Here is a 17,618-nt window from a genome sequence, read left to right on the forward strand (position 1 = left end):
CACGCCCCATCCGCTTGTGCTGCAAATGTATTGGTCCACGAATTCACCCCGAGCTCCCATTGGTCAATTCCCGTAGGTTTCCCTCAGAACTGCAAGACGCCGATATTGCGTTACATTGTAGCAAAATGGCGGCTGTCATTCAGAATCCACTAAAAGCGTAAGTAATTTAGACATTGAAGAAATTGTGAATAATGACTTTGTTGCCAACTCGTAGGCTGAAAGCGGCTGTCCGTGCATGCCATTTCCAGCCGTGTGCATATGTCGGGCTATGCTGTCCGAATTCATTTTGTGTACTTATTGCATGGCAAAGTAGCCTCGTATAGTTTCTTTTATTCCGCTGTATTTTTTAAAACACTTCGTCTCGAGCGTGTGCGTTGAGGCTGCTTGTCATTTTCCACCGCACCGGAGGAGCCTTTCCTAGACACGGCTGTGCATTCAACGCCGGAGAATGTCGTCTTTCCTGGGCTGTAAATTTATTTGAAAACTGTCGACAACGTGCCTCGGCGCTGCAACGAATAATCAAAAGCCGATTTTCTTCGAGCTCGGTCGGGCACAGCTGCGGAATATCATCTGACATTCCGAAAGTCGTTTATAGTTGGTGTAAATTGTCGACATGTCAACTTTGGCTCCTCCGAGCGCAGACGTGGTCAGGACCCGGTAAAGCAAGCAAGCAGGCAAGATAGCGAGCAAGGGAGGAGGCATTTTGTATTTGCATGCTTTGCTGGCCAAATCGACAAAAGTGACAGCAATTTGAGCCCGACGCTGAAAATAGGTTGTCACGCTGGTCTCGGATAGCCCGTGCATTTGACATTTTTACCTCTCAACTTCAAAGAAAACACTCCACCTTTTCCTCCATTTCTCCTTTGTTCTTCTGTATTGTTTCACCAATTCCTATGGCAGACATATTACTGTAAGTTAGAAACACTTCGCCCCCTGCTTTTGGCTGGTTTTTATTCTGTTTTGTATATGGAAACTGTTCAAAATGCACATTGGGTCGTGGGTGACAGCAGCATGTATTGATGTGCTCTAATCATCATGGCTCTGTGGAGGACTGTGGAGGTAGAGCAGGCGCTCCACTGTGCCTTTAAGTGGAGGAGTGCTGGAGATTAGCTTGGTCCAGGATCCTGGGCCCATCTGTCAGAGAGATGCTCCGACAGAGAGGAAGTGTTGGCCACAAGCAGGAGAACCATCTGCTCCTCCACAGAGGTACCCTGCCACCTCCGTGGACTGCAGCACGAGGAGTGGACCTCACATCACCCACACTGCTGCCATTGTTGCTGTGGCATTGTTGCTGCACCCAGGGAAGGATGCTGCGTGGTGTTCTTGCACCTCATTGTCTAATTCAAGCCATTTCTTTATTTCTTTTTGCATATTGCTAGTTTGCACCGTTGCCAAAAGATGGTGAATTTTTCAGTTTCCAGACTTCAGCTTGAGGTGGCCTTCAGCAATAAAAGCCTCCGCCTTCACGCTTAGCGGTTGCCGCTTAAGAAAAGATCTGAATAAATATAAATAAATAAATAAATCCATTGAATCTTTGCTTACTTAACTAGTCGCTTGCACTTTTCTCACACTGCTTCGCTCGCCAGGGAATCGCCCGATACAATCACGTCTGCTGGCACCTGAACAGCTCAGTGAAGCTCTTAATGTTAAATAAATAATACTTCCGTGTGGCTGCTTCTGCGTTTTTATATCGTGAGAGCAGGATCATTGTTTTGAAAGTGCATTTCAGAACAATTCCTCTCCTCGCTGTTTGTCTGCTGTTAAGACTCCGTTTCATCTCGGAGATGTTTTAGCATTCTGATGTGGAATGTCTCCTTGCTATAAGCTGTGCTTAATGAAGTGTTTCAATCTGCTATAATTAGCCTCTGTCTCGGGTTTCTGACTTCATTTCACACGTTTGTCAGATTATAATTAGTCACACTTGACACTAATTGGATGTCGCTCCTGTGGACCAGTTTGACCTTTTTTTTGTATTAAGTTGATTCACTTTAGGGAAATGAAACGCCGGTTTGACTTTGTTGTAGAGATGTGGCGGATGAAGCTGCAGCGTGCAAGCCTGTGCACGTCTGTGTGAGGTCTGAGCATGGGACAGCAGTAATCTCCAGAATCTGCTGATTAAAATGGAGTCTGGAATATTTAATTAATAAAGGCGCCCATAAAGCTGCTCATTAAATTTTGAGCCACAGCTGGAGTTTTCTGGGCACCTCTTCTTTCCACAGCTCTCCTGACACCACATCAGCACTGATTCTTTCACATTTGTGGGCTTCCTTGACGATTGGTGTTGAGTAGACTTTTGGGTGAGTCAGGCCTGCTGTTTATTGGCACTGCAGTGTGGAGGTGTATGGTCTGGTTTTTACTCCTGCCCTCAGCCAGACTGTGTTGCTCTGATTGGTGTGATCGGAGGTTGTTCTCAGGATGCAGTCACTCAGTAGGCCCTCCCCCTCTCTTGTAATGTGGTAGCTCGAGCTTCCTGTGAAGCAGCAGTGCACCTGCAAATTTGAGAAACCTACTAAATGGAGCAGAAGAGACAGAAGTAGTGTTTAGATCTGAGTCACTCCCCCCACACCCCCATCTATTTTTCATGTTGGTCAGATCTCTTAATGCCATTTTAAAATATTTTGTCAAGACTGCAGATCACTTCAAGCTGCTCTCTGTAGTTTGTCGTCAGATATGCAAAATGTGTGTTGACACATGCTCACATTACGGACGCAGCCATGTGACACAGCGAACCGTTGAGAGGAGTACGCTGATAGCGGAGGCCCCAGTGGCCACAAGATTTGCTTTTTGTTTCTCGCACTCATGCACACACTCACCTTCTCTACTCAGCTGGAAGATATTGAGGATGTGTAGCACATACCTCTGAGGCCCTGACACGCACACAAGTTTCTAGTGGTTCTAGTTCACTTTTAGTCCCCAGAATGTCGTCACCACCAGGCAGCCAGACTGTAAAGTTAAATCCTGGGTTATTGCAACTTTTGGTATTTTTCCACTGGCTTTGTTTAAACTGTTTTCATGAAATTAATAAAAATGTGTTTTCATTAGTCTTCATTAGTCTGCGCATGTTTTTGTTGTTCAGGCATTCTTCAAATCTGCTTTATTTTTAAGGCATTGCATCTTTTTAATCTTTGGGGACCTTTTTAGCTTCCTTAATTGGCGGTAAAAATGAAAGTGTTTGTAATGGCCCCCGACTGTGTGCACACAACTAATGCAGGTATGTCACAGTCGATCCAAGAAGCTGCTGTGGATCTTTACACCAGACACAAACTGTTTCAGTTTCCTGGGTTATGTCCGTCCACGACTTGGCTTCATTTCAAAGTTATTGTAACAAATGGAAATGATGGACTGAATGAGTAGTAGCACTTCAACCACTGCATCGTCTTAGGACCGTTACTAATGGCCGGCTGTTGGCCGGTGTTGAGCAGTCGGTGGACATTTAGTTTTTGTGGTGTGTGTGACACACCAGTTGCGCTAGTCTCTGTTGCCAGCTCTTCAGTCAGTTGAGCATGTTGTATTAACGGCAGCGCACGTCACAGAGAAGTCACTCTTATTAGCTCATCACTTTAGCAAACAAATGCCTAAGAAGACAAATACAAGTGACGGAAGTAAGCTGTCCAAAGGGAACACACAGACTGCTCTAATTATTTTCCATCTACATCACATGTGAACATTCCCGTACACGGATGAGGCATAACATTATGACTTCTTTCTAATATTGTGTGGGTCTCCCTTGTGTCTCTAAAACAGTTGTGACTCATCAGATAATGGACATGGGCTTTCTGAGGGTGTCCTGTGGTGTCTGGTAACAGAGTGTTGTTAGTGGGGGCCTTTGGGTCCTATGAGTTGAGGGGAGGGGCCTCTGTGGATCATCCCACAGATAATTGATAGGTTTGGGATCTAGTGAATTTGGAAGCAAGGCTGCATCCTGCTGGGGATGGCTGCTGCCATCAAGGAGTATCATTGCTATGGGGTGGGGGTACCTGGTCTGGTCTAGGTGGGTGCTACATGTCTAAGTCACATCTACACAAATACCAGGTCCCAAGATTTCCCAGCAAAACATTGTATTGTCACAAAATGGTCAATACTATTCACTTCTCCTGTTTAATGTTTTGGCTGATCGGTGTATATTACATGAATCTGGACAGTCAATGTTATCTACTTCTGTCAGTGGTCATAATGTTACAACTGGCCGGTATACATTACGTGCTAGCTGGGCGTTGGCTGTAGTCTATGGTGTGTTCAAGTGCAACATTTTGGTCCAGATGTGAGGTGATGTGACATTGAGCCTGCGTTGTATATACAGTCAATGGTTGTCTTTAGCTCCTTGATATCAGTTTGGTGTGTCTGGATTTCATTCGAGTCAACAGACAATGCACAAACAGAAACATGCACCTCAAGGAGGAGAAAAGTCGTGAGTGCTGACCTGTACTGTACTGAGATTGTGTGTGTGTGACTCACTCTCCCTTCCTGTGCAGTTGGTCTGTGGGTCTTGTCACTCATTACAGGTGTCAGAAAGATCTCTCACCTAAGCCAGTGCACCTGCTGCTCGGGGCGGCAGGGGTCTGATGGAGAACGTGTCGTTGCACAGGCAGCCAGCACCCACCAGAAGACTTATACCCGCTTATTTGTTCCGTCAGTCCTCACCCCCGCCTCCCACCGAACCTCTGCGCATTTCCACTGAGACCGATCAGCCTCCTCTCCTGCTCTGCTCTGGTCGACTTGAGCAATCGCAGGAGTTTCTTGGCACCAGCCCGGTCCCGTGGCTGCCTTCAGGGAGCATTTACAGCTGGTCTGCTTTTAGTAAACTGATATGTCCCGTCACAACTGTGTGTTGATATCAAGGAATGGTAGCGGAGCATGCAGGTTAGTTCGAGTGGGAGTCACTGTTGGAAACAACACACTCGGTCCACATATGGTACAGATAGACAAACACAAATGCTACGTTTTATTGCACATCTGTGTGCCATTATTTTTTATGGCCGAAATATTTATCTTAAGCCCTTGATCGAGCTACTGGTGAACTTGTGGGTTCGGCTTGGTGTCGAGTCTGTTTTCAGTCTTTCCCTGTGTGATTTCTCTCGTAAAAATTCCTCCATGTTAAAGCCTCAGGAAGTGCAGAGAAATTGGTGTTTATGATTAGAACATGAAGAAGGAGAAACAGCGCCATATTTATTGGTTCTTCTTGTTGGCTGTTGGCTCCCCCGTGTTTTTTTAAATTTTTTATTTTTTTTTTTTATATTTCCCTTTTCCCCCCTCATCTCTTTCTCATCTCACACCTTCCCACCCCTCTCTACACTCGCTCTGTACCTGTGACTGTTTACTCTTCTCACTCACACTGACACGAAGCCTCTCTTTCCCAGAAGCCTCGCACACTGTGGCTTTGTCCCGGCCACAGAGCCGTGGGCTTAGTGCGGGACAGCATTCCTAACGCTGCTGTTCGTCTGCCGGACGTCGTCTCAACAAGCGTTAGGGGGGAAGACAGAGGCAGAGCAGGAGAGCGCGAGCAGGAAGACGCTGACAAATCAGCCTCCCACCTCCTCTGCCACTAGTTTAAGATTCCAGGCTCGACTCCGGGCCCACAGCTCATTAGTTTTACTTCAAAATGGCCGTCTTCCTAATGTTGTAATTGAGAACACGTGGAGGAACTTCATTATTCAGGTTGTGGGGACATTCGTACCAGAAGAAGGGTGGCTGTTCTTCACTAACTCTGTGAAATCAGACCAGGCTTTGAGAACACACACAAACTACCTTGTCTCTATTTCATAGTTTCAAGCATTTAGCCCATCTTTGATATAGTTAAATTAGAACCTGCCCTTGTGCTAGGCGCTCTGCTGAGATTAATTAAGTAGGCTAATTACCATACCAGGCGTGTGGCAGCGATTGAGGGCTTGAATGTGAAATTTCCTCCCCCATTTCACTCTGAATATTAACACTGAAAGCCTGAGGGACTGCCAAAATCTCAGTGGCACTAAGAAAAGTGGAACTAGAGTGTGAGAGTCTTAGCTGCTCGACGGTCGGAGGAGCGTCTCTGCATCAGACATCGGTACCGCCGTGATAATCTAACTCAGTCAGCACAAGTGCAACCTATCTAAAATCAGACCGGACAAAGATCCCACAGAGGTAGTAATACGTTTAACCTCAGGAGCAGGAGACGTTGAACTGTCGTAAATGGGTTGCATTGTTTTTCCTCCTTCCGCAAATTCTACCCGATGGCATGCTGGAAACCCGAGAGAGGCTCAGCTGTCAGTTTGATGTTGAGGAGGGTTTTTGAGGGACTTGCACACAACATGTACAGATGGTGTAAAACATGTACGTCTACACATGATTTAAACTTATTTCCTTGTGTTGTACGGATCCAATTCCTGTCATCTTATAGTTGTTTCTGCCAGCAAAGCAACAGGCTATTGTCCAAATAGCCATGCATAATCTGCATATGAGAGATTCTGTCAGTGCAGCCACATTTAATGTTAGCGCCACAGGTTTTCAAATACGATACCACATCGGTGTTAGACAGCACATTTCAAGTCAAAATTAATTTTCTATACAAGCATTTATATTACACTTTCAATCTAACTATTCACATCAAAGTACTGTACCTTTAAATTTAGCTTCTTTGTCAGTGGATAAAATATTCTCAACAAATACACATTTCTATGTATTATTAAAGGTTAAGATGAAATAAGACCTTATTGATCCCTAAAGGGAAATTCCAAAGCTCAGTATATAATGTAATAAACGTTAAAGTGAAAAATGAATGCATCACTAACATAATGGACCATTCTGCATTATGAGCGCTTGTATAAAGAAGTTAAATGACTTCGCATGACTTCTACTTTTGGTATTTCTGTAGTGTGGTTTTGTAGTGTGGGTCTAGTTTATCACGTTCACAAAAAATCTGCTCATTCTTGTGTCACAAAGTTGAAAGAGTTGTACCAACATTTTCAGAAATGGCGAAGTTGGATGGTCTGTTGATAATTTAGTTGTATAAAGTTGTGTCAAATGATAAAGCTCCCAGTGGGCTGATCTTTTCATTTTGCCTTTGCATTTCCTACGTTAAGCTACCCGGTCGTTGGTTGAACGTCAACCACCTTCGTGTGTCGTAACAATAAACTTGCATGCCCCGTTTGAAGGCAGCAGTACTTATATTTTTCCCCTTCTGTTTGGCTCATTTCTGCAGATTGGGCGACCAGTTCTACAAGGAGGCCATCGAGCAGTGCCGCAGCTACAATGCCCGGCTGTGTGCTGAACGCAGCGTCCGCCTGCCATTCCTGGACTCTCAAACCGGCGTGGCCCAGAACAACTGCTACATCTGGATGGAGCGCCACCACCGCAGCCCCGGTGGGCAAACACGCACACACGTACTGTAGATGCATAGAAATAATGTGTTTATGGGTCATTAAGCTTATAAGAATGGTGTCTGCAAGTAATAATTCTCATTACAGATTAATCTGTAGATTGCTTTTTTTGATGCTTCATCAACCAGTCATTCGGTCTGTAATGTGCTAGGCTAAAAAGACAACAACACTTTTCAGAGTGCCTGTTTTCTATTACTGTAAATTGAATTTTTGTTTTGGCACAAAAGACAAGTTATTTGAACACATAAGTTTCACCTCTGGGAAGTGATTAGGAGATTCAACATATTGAATTGATTGATGCTAAATAAGTGGTAAACTGCAGAAAATCTTCACGTTTTAGAAGGTGAAACTTGTAGTTATTGCATTTTCATCTTCATAAAATAATCATTTACCAGCATTTTCTTCAAGTGATGCCACCAATTAACTGAACCAAGTAATGCTTGGGAAGTGAAAAAGAAATAATGGTCACTGTGATCACTGTTACATTTTGATTTGTTTCAGAATCTATGAGTAACCTCTTTATTTCTGTGGACTGCAGTGAGAGCTCTGTTTCATAATCATCACAGTTCAAGAGTTGAAACTGCCTTGCTAGCATGTGTATCACTGTTTTTATACAGGGGTGGCAGCCGGGCAGATGTACACATACCCCGCCCGCTGCTGGAGAAAGAAGAGACGGCTGCACAACACCACAGATCCCCGCCTGGGCATCTACGGTCTCCAGCTCGGTAAGCTCTCCCCAGCCTCTCCTCTCGAAGCCACCTGCCTGTCACTCTCTCTGCTCCTCTCGGTCTCTCCTCCTACCGCCTCTCCTCCACCCCCAGTCTCCACCCCCTTCCTCAACCTCCTTCAGCTCATGTGATTACTGGTGATGATCTGGAATAATCTCACTAAAAGCATATCACTCTGTCTCCGCTCGGTGAGCAGAACAGACCGCCACTCATTTTTCAGTGGATGAAATGTGGCTGTGTTCACCCCGGCTGGTAAACTTGTTTTGTGAGAAGTAGAACATGTAATTAGATTTACCACTGCTGGGAGCAGTGAGACAGAGTTCGGCCACTGCAGACAGTATTTAATAAATGTTATGGAATGGAGTTTGGCCTTCTCTGGCTGCCAAACAGCTCACTCAACACATTTACCCTCGCCTCTATATTCTCACTCTGACTTATTTTCTACTTACCGCCTCCCTTGCTGATTGCTTTTGTCTCTTTCTCTCTGGCAACTCTTTTATCTCTCCATCCCTCCCTGTAGTCCACATGCAGTCGGTGTTTGTGTTTTGTGGCCTGTTGTGTTCCTGAGCTCAAGTACCTGTCCCTTTCTGTGCCTGAAGCTTTCATACCCACTGGGATGTCACACTATCCCAAGGAATGAACACAACAAAAGAGACAATCTCACACAGAAACATTCCTTCGCTTTCTAGTAGTTTCTGTAAAAAGCTGGGAGGCGTTCATTGTGTTTTGACAGAAATATCCAAGATAACAACGCTTTAGTTTAAATTAAATTTCTGCCTAGCGTGCCAGAAGAGCAAATGATTGGAAAGTACGAAAGAGAGAAAGAGAATGTAAGATGTAGCGATAGCATATGAACCAAGCCTTTGTCTCCCAAACACATCCCATTGTAGCCTATTGTCTTCCACAGAGCTCGCGCTTGCTAAGACCCCACCGCCACCCCGCTCTCCCTTCTCTCCTCCAACAACGGTGGATTGTGCCTGTGTCTGCGAGTGCGCAGCAGAGGGGAAACATATCCTGATTTAACCTGGCGTCTCTTATATGGAGCACGTTGTGCAGCTGGCCAGAGGTGGCCTGCACAGGGCAGCAGCCAGAGTCTGTCTCGCTGTCTAACTGATGGTGTGCTAGAGAGACTGGGGCTGCATGCAGAATCAGCTCCCTGCTGCAGGCTGCTGCTGGCTCTATTTTTAGCCCCCCAGCTCCCATGGGTTGAGAGAGTGGAGGGAGGGAAAGGGTGGGGTGGGGTAGGGGGGGTTGTCTCGTCGCAGAGAGTTGAAAGTCAACGTGTGCAGACACAATGGTGAGGGGCTGTCGCCACATGGTGGAGGGGCCCATTTTAGAGGAGCCTGCTGTATCTGCCTCTCACGCCTACCTTCTCTGCCTGCCTCTTACCTTTGCAGTCCTCTGCTGCTTCAGCCCTTCATCCTCAATGTTCTGCAAAAGTCTTCCTAGCGGGCGCAGTGGTGAGATGAAGGGCTGATAGAAAGCAGGAGTCAGGGGGCTTTGAAGTGTGTCCTCTTTTCAAAGATCCACAGAGCAGTTGGATGATCACGAAGCTCTCTGTGGAGGAGAGATTGTGTAAATAAGATGTGCGAATCCGACTGACTGTCAAAGCTTTTGTTTGCTCTGCTTTGTCAGCTCAACCTGCTCTCCTCCTACACTGTTTGTTTGGATCTTTACCGTAGGAGGAGATATCTGCATGATGTGCTCAGGTTAAAGTGATAAGCCATTTAAGTACATTTACCTCAGAGATTCCTGTGGACAAAGGCAGCCTAGTGTTTACATAGTGCTTAGTGACAGTGCCATAGACTGTGTTAGAAGCCTCCAGGTCTGAAAAGTCACTGCGAGAGTGCCTTTAACTTTAATTCTTTCTTAATACCAGCAGGGGGCAGCTATACTGGTATCAAAAAGAAGTCTGATTATTAAAGGGCTATAAGAAAATGACTGCATATCTCACTTGAGTTATTATAGCTGTAAACATTTTACTGATGAGCAAGAGTTTATAAAACGGACGGGGCAAGATCCAATGCGTGTATTTGGACCGTACTTGGTCAGATGTGTATTTTGAATTGGAACAGTACACACTTTCATAAGACCTCAAGAACACAAGTACAGACTGCAAGAATGCATATTGAGAAACCTCCTAGACTTCAGAATGGGAGTCAACAAAATCATAGCTGGATTTGGAAATTACGCCCACTTCTTGTTTGCTTTCTATCAACAGTGCATTCTCCCTCAGAACCAAAACATGTCTGCTCTCTTTAGTAGTATGTTGCTGTGAAAATAGTTGTGATGACACATTGTCTCGCAGGTAAATAAAGATGACAGCCATTATTACAAACAAATGCTCTTGGAAGATGCTTTCATCACTGCATGTCTAGTGGAAGAGAAAAAAAAACAGAAAGCTGCTCAGGCATGTCACAGTTTGTGGCACCCCTGGTTCTTGTCACAGTGATCGTGCTCGATTGCGATAAGCAGCCCATGCTAGTGAAGTGAGCAGCAGACATGTGTTGGCATGCCATTATAGTGCAAACACTGAGCTGGTGTTGCCTTGCTTTTTATGCAGACAATGGTCTCATGTCCAAGGACACGCTGCCCACCCAGAGCACTACGCTGGAGGCTCTGTTGCGAGGAGAGGGTCTAGACAAGAGAAACTCAAAGAACGACGAGGAGAGCCTGCTGGAGATCCAGGTGGGTTCAGCTAAACAGATCAGCTTAAGATCAGCAGTTTGGTGGTAAGTGCTCTGTGATATCACTTAAAACGATTGTGAGGGCTCTGGCACTCGGAGCGATGTGCTGTGCCCCAACTTGTTGCCAAGGCAACCTGCCAAGTTTTTCCGGCTGACCTGCAGGGCTGGCTCGCCGACTGCTGTCTAGCTGAGAGGCATTTTGGACAAGTGGTGCCTCACTGCTGACCATTCACTGGCCATTATGTATGCTGATGAGAACAAGTAGCACCACAAATGGGAAAATTATGACGTGTCACTTTCATTTCAGTACTTATTTTAGTTAAAAAAGAAAAAAAATCTCTGTTGGTGATCTTTGAAGCTTCTTGTTTACAGTCAGAAGCAGTCATATCTCTAAACATCACACATTCCACTAAACTCAAGTGGAAACAGGCAGGACATGGCTAATCCCTCCTCGAGACAAGCAGTTCAGCTTTACAGGAACATACAACCTAATCCAGTATAATCTGTAAACATTTTTTTAAGATTTTCTTTTATTTCAGTTGCTTTTTGGCCATTGAAACGTCCTGTCCTCCCCCACTCTCTGTCTGTCTGTCTGTCTCAGAGGGTTCTGGAGGCAGATGCAGCTGAAGACGCTTTCAATGATGACGACGACTACGAGGTGGACACTCCCAAGAGAAGACATCGGGGCAAGGGAAGAGTAAGTGACAGGAGGCACAACAACAGTCATGTATGCTGCGGCCACGTTCACTGAGTCACTTTTAACTCAGCGTGATTTGTTCTGTGATGCAGAGTGCATATGTACATTTAAAGCATTGATTTCACTGCAGGTGGTTAACTGAGTACTTCTTCCCTCAGGGCCGGGGTTCAGGCCGCAGGAGGACAGATCTAGATGACGACAAGCCATATGTCTGTGACAGTAAGTAGAGGCAAAATCTTCAATGTGAGGTTTTCCTTTACTGTACTGCTGAATTTCCTTGCATTTATTTGTGTTCACTACATGGTGTAAATACAAAATCTATACATAATATTGTACAGTAGCTAAAAACCCACATGTCTTTGACATATTGTGTAATATTATCCATACTGAATGCACTTTACACACCCCTCTTACTGGTCTATTAAATTGGACAGAGTCTGTTTACTCGATACATAATGCCCCACACTACTCCACATCATTTCTCTGTATCCCATTGCATTTTTCTTTTTTGCTCTAATGGCAAGTTTCCTAGGCCTAGTGTGTGTGTCTCATGCTCCCCTTGTTCATTGAGAAGAGGGCCGAGGTCTGTAGAGCACATCCACAGATCATTTGTTCCGGTCAATAGGCCAACTTCTCTAACTCCGTTACTAACATAGTTTTCTGAGATGCAAACACAGGGTGACAGCAGGTTGGACTGGTGTGTCACTGTACTCTCAAGTTTTCCTGTACATGCAAGTTGCATGTGGAAAATCTAAGTAGGGGGTGTTGGATTTTGCTCCAGTTCTTGTGACTCTTCTTAAACATTCTCATGTGGTTTTTGTGCCACTTATTTTTGCCTCTTGTCTTTCTCGGTTCCAGACAGATACAAACAAAAGCAGAACTCAAAATCTTCGACCTCAGGTATCTTTGGTTTAATGACTCTCTGACAGTAGTTTTGATAGATTTTTGAGTGGTAGTTTTGCAAGTGGTGTGTCTATTGATTTGGTCTCTATATTATCTTTCCTTTCTAAAAGTGCCCTTGGTGTTGTGATCTGAGCCATGCGTATTATGCCGTCTGGGTTGCAGTTTTATTTGACTCAATACTGTAATCAGATCTTAAATTGTTAACTTCTTCCTCCTTTCAGCCAGTCATAGAATAGTTATTTCTGTTAAAGGCCATTGGGAGTTTAACTTGGAGCTTTGTGTCTCATTACAGTTCAAGTATATTGTGCCGTTTATTCTTAAAGTGGCCAGAAAAGAAAAATGGGAGATGTCGTGCAGACAAAATTACATTTAGATGTAATTTAATGAAATGCAGCCGCAGTAGCTTGACAGGACATCTGCCATCGGTTTGTTACAGTCTGTGCAAAGCGCTACAGGAACCGTACAGGACTCAGTTACCACTACACCCATTCCCACCTGGCAGAGGAGGACAGAGCCGGGGAGAGAAGCTCGGTGGCATCCCGATCCCCCACTGCACCACAGGCTGAGAGACACAAACGTAAGACACCTTCAGTTTTTTCAGACTGGGCCGTATCAAACTCGGTATGCTGTCATATTATTAACAACAGTGGAATATAATCGTGCACATAACTGTACTGAGTTGTTCTGCAAACTTCCTTCTTTAGTATTGTCTTGGTGCCTCTGTCCAAAAGACTGAACGCGACCATGGTTTAATCACCCATCCCTAAAGCAGTTTTTTTCTGGAATTTCTTTTTAGGTCCAAAGGGTCCAGGTACGGCCACCATTCCCAACAACTACTGTAATAAATGCCACGGCTCAAACAAGAAAACGGGTAAATCTGGGTATCCCTGCTCAGCTTGCCAAGGCACAAGTGAGTTTGTGTACACCTGGGTATATTTATTTAAATTCAAATCGGCTTGTTTGATTTCTGACGCTGCCGCTCTCCTGTCCTCCGTCCCAGCTGACCGCGGAGAGGAGAAGGAAGACGGGACTTTTACTGGAGCTGAGGAGCTGTTCGGCACCACCTCGGAGAGCGACACTTCCACCTTTCATGGCTTTGAGGACGACGAGCTGGAAGAACCGGCCACAAACAGCAACGGGATATCCAGACGCCACAGATAGAGTCAACCTATTAGATTTTAAGAGACCGTTTTTTTATATATGGATTAACCTCTGGCAAAAATCTGCTGCTTCTTTTTCATTGTCTTTTTGTTTGCAGAAAGCACAAAGTGATAATTTCAGGACAGAAATGCAAGTGGAATTTTATCTACTGAACATTGTTGGATAATTTATGAACACCTTTTTTTATATATAAATATATATATATATATATATATGACTGTCAGCGTTTCCTGACAAGTGACTGTGCATAACAGAAGATGTTTTTGGAGTGTTTTTTTTTTTTGTTTTTTCCCTCGCTGGAGCAGAAGGAGCATAAAGGTTATGGACAAAAAGACACTGGAGACATTGAACAACTGAAAATTTTCAAGGCATGAATGATAAGTTTGGTAGATGATTGAATGTCATGGCAGAGCTACTGGATGTTTTTGAATCGGTAGTCGATGTGACTATGAAGGCTTCTTCTTCTTCTTCTTCTGCTCTAACTCTGGATTAAAAATGTGTGAAAATGAAGGAACCAATGAAAAGACTACCACAGGCTACTGGATTTGTTGGAATGAAGACCGCATAGTCGTTACAGACTGAATAAATGAAAGGTAAGAGACAAGGTATCTCCTTGGTAGTTGTGCTGTCAGAAAACATTACAGGACTGGAACAGTTGGTTTGTAAGGGTAAATTTGATTAGGACTAAATCACTGCATATTTATTTGGCAATTAGATTCAGAATAATTCAGACACAAACTGTTTTAAGCTGCATAGGTCAGGAGACATGAATCTGTGGAGCACCACAATTTTTAGACTGATTGCAATGACATTCGACTCAGCCATTCATGGCTCCCAGGAGATGAGTCCTTCTGTAACGCCACCACGAGGTTCACATTTGTGTTTTGAATGAAAAATGTCAACAGTTGTTTGAGGGACTGCCACAAAAGCTGTTCACTTTTCATCAGCCCTGTTCAAACCTGCCATTAACTTGAGTCCGGTGTGATGGATCTTGGTGTTTCATCCTGTATGCAAATAACGTGCATCGTTTGTGGAACAGCTGAATCTAGAGCAAACAGCTGCTGTAGTTTGCAGCGTAAAAACATAAAAACGTAATGACCTGTAAAGTCTCAGTCACAGAAGGTAAATGCATTATTAGTTATCTCCGATTATAGCATCAAACCATGGAAGTATCTGTACACACAGTAATCTCACTGCTGAGCTGTTTGCAGCCATGAAAGAAAATAAACTATTATTGATGAAAGAAAACAATTTACTTGGCAACTTTGCGTATATCAATCAACCCGATCACATGGCTGATTAGTCACTAATTAATTGCATTCTGATACCGATTTTTTAATGAGGGAATTGTACCTAGCATTTCATTTGTTGTTTTTTTTAATTTATTAATTGTTTAGTAAACAGCTACAAGGACAATATTTGAAACTGGTCTTATGATTAATGAACACTTGTTTTGTGGTCCTCATTCAGAATAGTGGAAGGGTGATTTGGATGCGTCTGCACATCAAGCTGGTCACCTGTGATCCAAGCTAATACCAAGTCTGAACAGAGCAGTTGAGATCCACCCTTATGTCACTTCACTTTCACTTAATCCTCTACTTTATGATTAAATACCTTTTTTACTGCAGACATCTTGACACGTCATTGCGGGGAAAGCGTATGTCTGTTGTAAAAAAAAAAAAGGGTTTTTAATCTTATTGCCATCTTCCTCATCTGTCATTTGTGGCTAATTATTAAATCATTGCATTATAAACTAAGATGCTTGACATGCTAAAAGAAATTTTAATGACCATTATGGGGCTACGTGTGAATCTAACCATTCCTGTCTGTGTTTATATAGGAGCGCTCAGCACATTGGCATGTGGCCCAGGGCTGAGGGGTGACCAGTGAAGAAGGATTTAACCCTCAAAAAAAAAAAAAAAAAAAACTAATGAGCCTTCATGTCCCTCCTGATTCGGGCCCGAAATAACTGACTGAAATGGATGAACAGAAATCCATCATTTCTACAGGCCGTGTGGCTTAATTGAAGCAACTGCTCCCTTGACAATATGTATCGACTCCTTGTGAACATTTGAAATGCGAGTATCCGGCTTCATTTCATCCCTTTCTGCACTGTGCTGGAGCTCCTCTCTGAACTATGGGAACACTAAAGGCCAGGCATTTGGACTGTTTGTGCCCAACGGGCGCATTTGGGGCCCCGCGGCCCGGCCCGGCCCGGCCCGGCCTGGCCTGCCCGCTCCTGCTCTGTGACTGTGTGTCTGCTGTGTGATCCGATGTGACACTAAGACGTCATTATCCTCATCACTGTGCCAGCCTGCCGCTCTGCACTGGAAACCAGTTCTGACAGCCATGACCCTCCAACCTGATTGGACCAGTGACCCTCTGACCCGCAGCCATAGAGATGGTGCTTAAATCCACCACTATTACATGCAGACCTCTGGACTACTGTAATAAAACCCTGACATGGACACAAAGGCTTTTTTCTGCTTCTGTCCCTCTGTCTGTTTTTGCTCCTCAGCCTCTCTGATCTCAAATGAATCGCAGTGATTTAGCTTTTTTCTTTTTTTTTTTTTTTTTTCCATCTTTCTCTGTTATATAATATTTCTATGTTTTGAACTCTTTAAAGTTTGATTAGTATGACTTCTTGGGTTCGTTCAGACTGTACTGATACCTCTGTCCTGATCAGGTGCACAATAGCCACAACTACTCAGGCATCTTTCATTTCCTCTGCTGTTGATTGTTCAGCCACTCAGCCCTGATTCATGTGATTGTATTCAGTTGGCGAGGAGGGACAATGACTCCCACACAAGGATCCCATTATAATCAACTCCCGGGAGGGGACTTGCGATACTGCAGCCTCATGCTATATAGGAAAACACTGCAATAACAAGCTTGAGCTCTGTCTGCGGAGTCCACCTGCTCTCTTGCTTGCTGTGCAAAACCTCTCCAGTTTCTGTTAAAAAAAATAAATAAATCTTTCACAGATTCTGACGACAGTGAGACTCATCTCAGACAGACGTAACTCTGCTCAGATCTGCATCCTTAATGAAAACTGTATGGTTATCTGTGACATTTCCGTTGAGTGCTTTAGAGGGCCTAATTGCTTTATGACATTTAGAAGGTGCTTGAAGTACTGCCTTTTTAGGTCCATAGGTTGCACATGCTGTGTAAGAGGTCTGTGTCCTCACATGTGACTATTCAGTATCGCTGCGATGTAAACAGCTGCTCTGTTTTTTGACGCTAACCATCGATCCTATGTGTCTGTTATATGGCATACTGTAAGTGCTCGTTCAAACCATCTTTCCTCACTTCCCTCAGGGACCCCTCCACACAGCAGTTTATCTCCACTGGACAAAGAATGCATCTTGTCAAGTGTCTCGTCGTCGTGTCCTCTCGTTATCGGTTAGCGTGGTGTTTAATGGGTCATTGTGTCTCATTTCTTCCAAAGTCATGCCAGTAAGTGAAAGCATGTGTCATCAGTCATAACCTGCTAAATGTTACGTACCGTTTGTTTTTTTTGTTTTTCACGAACAGGCCTAGTGTGGCGCAGTTCTGAACAAAAAGGAGAAGCTCCTAAATGCAAAAGTTAAGTGATGTCTGCTTTAGAAAGAAGAAGAAAAAAAAAAAAAAAAAAGGTGTCACCAATCATTGAATAGCCTGTATACCTCGTCAAAGACACAGCAATAGGCCCTGGTACTCTCCTGTCAAGCCTGCCGGTGGGGTGGAGAGGAAGGATCGGGGTGGGAACGGAGCCAAGAGGAGATAAAATGGACGTGTGTTGTTTATTTTTTTTTTGTTTGTGGTTTTTTTTTTTCATCTTCAGCTGTAAATACAAGTCGAAATGGAGAGAATGAAGAAGTCTTTGTTTGTTAAACTATTTTTATTGTTCTGACAAAAAAATAAAGGAAAAAAATAAAGAAGACTTGAATGTTTTTCTGAGAAGGCCCAGGGCAAGGGGGGGCCGCTTTGGGAAGGCGGCAGATAAGGAGAACAATCGTAGACTGGATCGATAGGTTGGAGTGACCCTCAGACGGAGAGGAAAAACACCGCTTGAGTGTGTGTGTGTGCGCGTGTGTGTGTGTGTGTGGAG

General features: G+C 44.2%; 1 protein-coding gene across 4 annotated transcripts; it reads left to right on the forward strand.

Annotated features, from left to right (window-relative positions):
* Positions 1–14: 14 nt before the first annotated feature.
* LOC311505600 (zinc finger protein DPF3-like) lies at positions 15–17,416 on the forward strand. 4 transcript variants are annotated; one of them, XM_084569249.1, is made up of 11 exons: positions 15–157; positions 7,175–7,335; positions 7,970–8,077; positions 10,644–10,768; positions 11,369–11,464; positions 11,623–11,683; positions 12,323–12,364; positions 12,804–12,944; positions 13,164–13,277; positions 13,368–14,121; positions 15,369–17,416. In XM_084569249.1, the coding sequence occupies exons 1-10, from the start codon at positions 126–128 to the stop codon at positions 13,526–13,528; spliced, it is 1,041 nt and encodes a 346-aa protein (XP_084425375.1). In that variant the 5' UTR covers positions 15–125; the 3' UTR covers positions 13,529–14,121; positions 15,369–17,416. The 4 variants fall into 4 exon arrangements, with proteins under 4 accessions (XP_084425375.1, XP_084425373.1, XP_084425376.1 ...); XM_084569247.1 differs by having other exon boundaries at positions 13,164–14,121; XM_084569250.1 differs by lacking the exon at positions 12,323–12,364.
* The last annotated feature ends 202 nt before the right edge of the window (positions 17,417–17,618 follow it).

Source organism: Chelon labrosus (genome assembly GCF_963514085.1).
Source record: "Chelon labrosus genome assembly, chromosome: 20".
In the NCBI taxonomy this organism is placed as follows: domain Eukaryota; kingdom Metazoa; phylum Chordata; class Actinopteri; order Mugiliformes; family Mugilidae; genus Chelon; species Chelon labrosus.